Source organism: Danaus plexippus, chromosome 20 (assembly GCF_018135715.1).
Source record: "Danaus plexippus chromosome 20, MEX_DaPlex, whole genome shotgun sequence".
NCBI lineage: Eukaryota > Metazoa > Arthropoda > Insecta > Lepidoptera > Nymphalidae > Danaus > Danaus plexippus.
The window spans coordinates 3142632-3149018 of NC_083550.1; the positions used below are offsets into that span (position 1 = coordinate 3142632).

Below are 6387 nucleotides of genomic sequence, written 5' to 3' on the forward strand. Positions count from 1 at the left end.
TCATATAATATTTAAATGTATTTTTAATTTTATTATTGAATAACATTTAAAATTATAAAACCGTTGGGTAGTGTATAGGTAAAAATTAAAAAAAAATAATATCACAAAAATATATTTATATTATTGTTAATAATATACATATATTTATATATAAATATATAAGTAAAACCTTTTTGGTATAATGTTCCAATTTTTTTAAATAATGAAGCTATTAAGTAAATGTTGGCACTTAGCGTTTTCGTAGAGCGCGTCGATGTGAAAATTACTCACGTTTGTTTAAGAGAATATCAAAATAAAAACTTGGTAACGAAATTAAGAATAGGTTCAGTGTGAAAAACGGGGATGTGTGCTCTCAAGTGGATTGTGTGCATGGTAGCATTGTTTGCGGCCGATGTACACACCGGCACATTGCAAACAACGGGTAAGTTTAATATTAACCTGTTTTCTATAGTAAAATTTCATCATTGAAGTTTTATTCAACTAAATAATTGATACATAGTTAAAAAAAATTACAATCACACAAAGTAAAGGTTCAAAGCCTCTTTGTTTCTCGTAGCTATTTCTTTTATATATTATTGACTTGAATTTAATTAATGTTTTTTATTATTGTATGTATTAAAATTTTAATGGTTTATGGTATATACATTTTATCATTATTAAATTTTTTTAATATATTTGAATTATGGTTGAATAATCTGATAAATGTTTCGTAAATTAAAATCGCGTTCTGATAGAATGTTTTTTTTTGTATTTTAAAAATGATAATTATTATTTATTGAAACTGGTAACACTCCATCGGACAATAGATATTTTGACACTATGTAGAAAATAAAACAAATAAAACCTATATTTTAATATACGAAAGGTAATACGAAATATAATGTTGCCATTTCTTAACTATAATATGCTATGTTATATCAAAAGTTTTGTTTTAAAATATTCATTTAAAAAAAAAAATACAATTACACGTGTATACAAAAGTGGAAACACTGTTATTATTTGTTTCAAAATGACTATATAGTAATTATTGTCATGGAAAACTTTTCTATTTTCGTAAAGAAATACGTCTAGATAATCCTTCGTTAATTCCAGATGCTTGAAATGTTTATTGTAAATGTTTGTTTTAGATTCGAAATTCAAAAATATAAATATTTTTAAAATTGAAACACCATTGTAGAATTCTATGAAGGGCTTTGCATTTTATATGATTTTGTTATTTGATATTCTTGACGTGTATAAAATTTTGTAAAGGATAGAAAAGAATAATAAAGGATGGAGGTGGCTTAATATTGTTATGCCAAAGAAGCTAATATTTGACAGGAATATTTAATTATATTGGAGCTTTTTGGAATGATATTGTTCAATGAATGAAATGAAGTGATGATAGATTTTCTGTCGTGGTAAAGACGTTTGATTTCAATACTGGTATGGAAGTGTATATATATATGCATGCATATGCATATATGAACAGAATTGTTGATTATTCTTTATTATCTTTAAAGAAATACCTAAGATTGCTCTGTTATATAATTGTAATAAAAATTAACGTTTGTTTTAAAGCAATTATTCGACCGATAGTTTATGTGAGACAATTTACATGTGATAGTATTTAAGTGGAATTTTATATGAGGAAATTAATGCGAATGATGTTGACACGATTCATGAACACGTGGAACATAAAATAACATGTTCATATTGAAATCTAATACACAGAATCTTATATTAATTCAAGCAGAATTTGATCAAATAGCGTTTGTAAATTGATATAGTATACTTAAATCACAAGGGACTCAATTGACCTCATTCGAATGAGGACAGAGCTTCTTATATTATTCAATGAGAACTCTTCAAAACTCAAGATTGTGCCTCTTTACAACAAAACCAATGGCGTAACATAAAAACATTATGAAATTTACTTATAATCATCAAACATGTCTGAAAAGTAATTCAAGTGATGTTACGAATGTCTGTGCTTCATGATAAACTCGTAACGACGGTTTATTATTTGTCTTTGGTTAATATGGAACTAATGTTCTCTCCCAACTTTACTCCGTTTGAAGATCAATTATTCTAAACTCATACTGTTTGTCGTGATTATTATTTTTTCAGAATAAAAGTACTTGTGACATTTTATATTAAGAGCAATTGTTTTGACATTCAGTTTATCTGTGACATTATTTTATCTGTATGCTGTGGTATAAACTTTTATCGCATATTTAAAGTATAATTAAAAAAAAAACACACACGCATTCTAATGTAATGATTTCCCCGGATGAACGATACTGAAATAAGACGTAATTAATTTCGTACTAATATAAAAATATAACAAGAAAATTAAAAGTTCTCTTGTGATCACAAAGAGGAATTTAATTTTTATTAATACGGATAAAGTCGCTATTACTAGATTTATAATTAAAATTAATGAATATAGATCCTCCATAACTGTTATCTCGTAATAAAATAGTGTAATAGTAATTATGTTTCATGAGAATATTATATTATACCGTATCAATAGCAAATCAACCATAAACATCGATTTTCTAAAATTGGAAATACTGCATCGCCCTATAAGCGGTTTTTCTACGACCTTTTGTGGTAAATTTATATTGAATTACACCCTTAAGGGTGCAAAAGGATGTGTTAGCAAATATTACTTTTGGATTTAGATTCTGATTTAACGGTATGAGAGAGTATGCTAATGGATTATGGTTTTTTTTAAAGGAATTATTGAAGATGGTGGGTTAACACTCGCATAATCTCAGATTAGAATTTAGTTTGTACGTTCTGTGCAAGATTGTTCTCACTGTTAGAAATTTAATAAGGCTTAAACCGTTAATAAGGCTTAATTAAAATGCGAAAGTTAGTTTAATATGAGAATTTAATATTATTCTATACAGATAATGAGGACTGTTCGAATGCTTTCTATAAGAACAATGAAAAAAATTAAAATTAACAAATTATATGCGCCATTATTATTTGACATTATTAAAGGGTTTTATTGTAGGGTGTGCATTTAATTTCGTGGTTCCTTATGTTAGTATAATGAAGGTTGAAGGGTCGTTTGTAGAGTATGTTGATTCTGGTATAAAAGTTCGGGTTTTGGTCCCGGAGTGGCGTCCAAAAAACATGGATACGAATTTGGATGAAGATAATATTTTATACCCAGGAGTCCTTTCTTTGATCTCAAGGTAGTGACCTGATAATGTTTTTACAATATACATCAAAAACGAACCTTTTCATTCTGTAAATATGTATTTTAATACCTCCATATACAAATAACAAATATACAGTAAACTTCTTTTCGACCATACACATCACTATAACGTTTTATACTTGGCTGCATTTCAGTGATAATAAATTACATGGCTTCGGTTTCCGTTCAATACAAAACTATTATAGAAAATTCATAAATTGAACCAGGGGCATGTTTAAAGCCTCAGACAGGAAGTAGAGCGGTGTGTATAAACAAGAAGTTGTTTGTTGTGTTGATTGGCTCCAGTTAAGCCTTTGTTGAGTTATGACTCTGCGGTCGAAGATATCTACAGCAAGCAAAACTTTATCGTTTGAATTATACTACATTTAAGACTTATTGTTTGTGTAAACTTGAGATTGGAGCCGTATTCATAACATCCATTACAACGTACCCTTATTTTAAATAAATTAAATTATCTTATTTCTTTAACATTTTTATTTCTATATTGTTATTTAATAAATATATTTTCGCCTGTTATAAACATTTCTATATTAAATCAAGCAGCCAATAATTCTTATCGAGATAAATGATATTTATAAATTAATTTAAAAAATATGAAAAAGCTTCAGTTTTTTTTTGATAACTTGACTTAATCATGCTTTATATTTTGTTAATAAACAGTCCTTTTCTATGTATTATAAGTTATGATTTACGTCATGGCGCCTAGATTAAAACTGTGTAATGTTATAGGTATATCTCCACGAAGATGTCACCACTGCTTTGTGAATGCTACGAACAACTGCGAGCCGGGAGATCAAATAACTGTTCTGTGTCCGATAGGAGAGCCTTACTGTGCGACTGTGGCTATAGCACCCAGTGAGTATGATGTAGTTAGTAGACAATTAATCAACAACTTGTATCCACACTACAAAGCGCAAACAGGGCCAATGAAAAATTAATCTTAACTCGTGCTACATAAGATTTATATTTGTGTGATGTTATTATAAGCCGTATTTCCTTGTTGGTAATGGATTATGACCGTTTATTGATTATTTGTTTTGATCGGTCATCAAATCTGTTGGTTCTCAGTGTAGAGATATCTATGTAAGTGTTATGTCTGGCGGACATCAATGCATTACTTAGAATGTTTTGATAGATATTTATCAATCATTTCTTATATAAAGATATTTTTTTCTCCCGGAAATTATAAACAGTTGTTCTTATAGTAACATACACATCCTCGGAGATCAATTTCATATATGGAATATAATAAATTTTAATTAAATAATAGCTAAGTATGAAATGTGTTGTAGAATTTTAAGCACGTCTTCAAAATTTAATCTCTTAAAAGATATTATAACAAAAGCTAAGAGTTATGTCGAGCACGTCTGCGTCTGCTAAGATTAATGTGGAAATAGCCGCAGACTTTCCCAATGAAAGCCAAAATGAGAGCCAATAAATTTCAATCGATTGTTCTGAAGGCTAGAAAAATACGGCATTTAATAATCGTTTGAGTTCTTGAACACTTTATAAAATAGAAGATCGAAAATAAAAAAATATATATATGTCATCGATTTGACGCCGGTTTTTAGATGGCCCAATCTCAGTCCTGATGGTTTTATTTTAGGGACGCGGCGATTACGGAGTAAGGAACTTCGTTTTATCTTTTGTCCCAAGTAATAAAATTCTCTTACAACCTACTATACTGCCACAATACTTGCACTGCTAACTTTATGTACTTTCTTATACAGAATATGAAATTGTTTTACAGATTTTATATCGACTGTAACGTGTGCAGCGGCAAGCGAGTCTCCTTGCTTATTAAGATTTAATTTGAAGTCCGCCCTGGAGTTGATCTGTACATGCACTAAGCCCCTTTGCAATTTGCCGTATTCCACTCAACTACGGAACGAGCTGTTAAATTTTTCAACGAATATTCAGTCTAACGCTAGCGATGAGCTCACTGAAGCGTTCCTAAAATCGTCACTGTTTGCAAACGTGACTAAAGCGAAACTGTATGATATGATAACCTCTCCCGGCGAAGCGATTGTTAAGCCTTCATTTTTGTCGTCCCAATCAACTGCTATTGATTTAGAGTCGATCGATGTTGAGGAAATTAAACCTCGTGCTGAGAGTCTAAAGCAAGCGACCGTTCCACCTGATGATGAAGACGACGGCGAAGGTAGTGGCTTGGAAGACAGCAAGACTCCGGTATCAGCGCCAGCTGCCCCGAGCTCATTTTTACCAGCCCAAGAAAATAATGCGCCGCCATTAATATTAAATATATATTTGGTATACGCATTGATGTATCTGCAAAACCTGTAGGTACCTAAAAATGTAATTCCTCTACAGATTATAATAAAACCATTAAAGAATTAAATAATTATAGTGTTTACATTGATATATAATGCGTGTATATAAATAAAGGGAACAAATTTCCAATTTAAATCTCGTCATTGCCAAAATATTAGCAAGTAAGCCAACACTTCTATACAATATAAAAATTAAAAATATTAACGTCTACGAGATATTTGATAGTGACATCCGTTTTAATATTTAATTGTCTTAGAAATGTAATTAGATATTTGTCAATTGATCACGAGATATGAGAAATATTTAGACTTTAGATTGAAAACAATTTAAGTTTCATTATAATTCTACATTCATAGTGGTAAAGTTTTTTTTTATTACACAAAAACTTTTTCAAAAATACTATACATGTGTTGGATGTAGTATATTGAAGTTTTACTATAAATTATCTCTTATTTAATATAAATAAAATATTGTTTTATTATTGTTCGATGAAAATATGTACAAAACTTTTAGTCTACCAACTATATGTAAATTCGGTAGCATTTTTTCTTTCTTTCCATATAAATATTAGGTTAATATTAATAAATGGATAGCACTATTTTTATTTCAATCAAGCACATTTATACATTTCAATAATTTATTCAGTAGACGTCAATTAATTATTATAATGTACCTATTACGAATGTCACACGTCTTCAGATGTGTTGTTGTGATTTAAAAATAAAGAATAACAAAAAAAAAAAAGATGCTATTATTATTTCTTAAATAAACCTTTTTTGAAAACTTCGTTTCTTTTTAAATTTATTATATAAAAAAAAGGTTAGATATGTGATATTGAGATATGAATGAATTATGAATACTCAAATTAAAATTTACTTTCT

The 6387-nt window shown here is 28.9% G+C and overlaps 1 protein-coding gene across 1 annotated transcript; it reads left to right on the top strand.

Annotated features, from left to right (window-relative positions):
* The first annotated feature begins 255 nt into the window (after window positions 1-255).
* Window positions 256-5860, top strand: LOC116774076 (uncharacterized). The gene is made up of 3 exons (XM_032666710.2): window positions 256-421; window positions 3944-4069; window positions 4965-5860. Exons 1-3 carry the CDS (start codon window positions 343-345, stop codon window positions 5516-5518), a joined length of 759 nt encoding a protein of 252 aa, XP_032522601.1. The 5' UTR covers window positions 256-342; the 3' UTR covers window positions 5519-5860.
* Window positions 5861-6387: the final 527 nt, after the last annotated feature.

Excerpts from the sequence above, each read along its gene's own strand:
- LOC116774076 (XM_032666710.2), top strand. The coding sequence starts at position 343 with ATGTGTGCTCTCAAGTGGATTGTGTGCATGGTAGCATTGTTTGCGGCC. Across the intron at positions 422-3,943 it reads CGGCACATTGCAAACAACGG|GTATATCTCCACGAAGATGT; the intron begins GTAAGTTTAATA and ends GTAATGTTATAG. Across the intron at positions 4,070-4,964 it reads GACTGTGGCTATAGCACCCA|ATTTTATATCGACTGTAACG; the intron begins GTGAGTATGATG and ends ATTGTTTTACAG.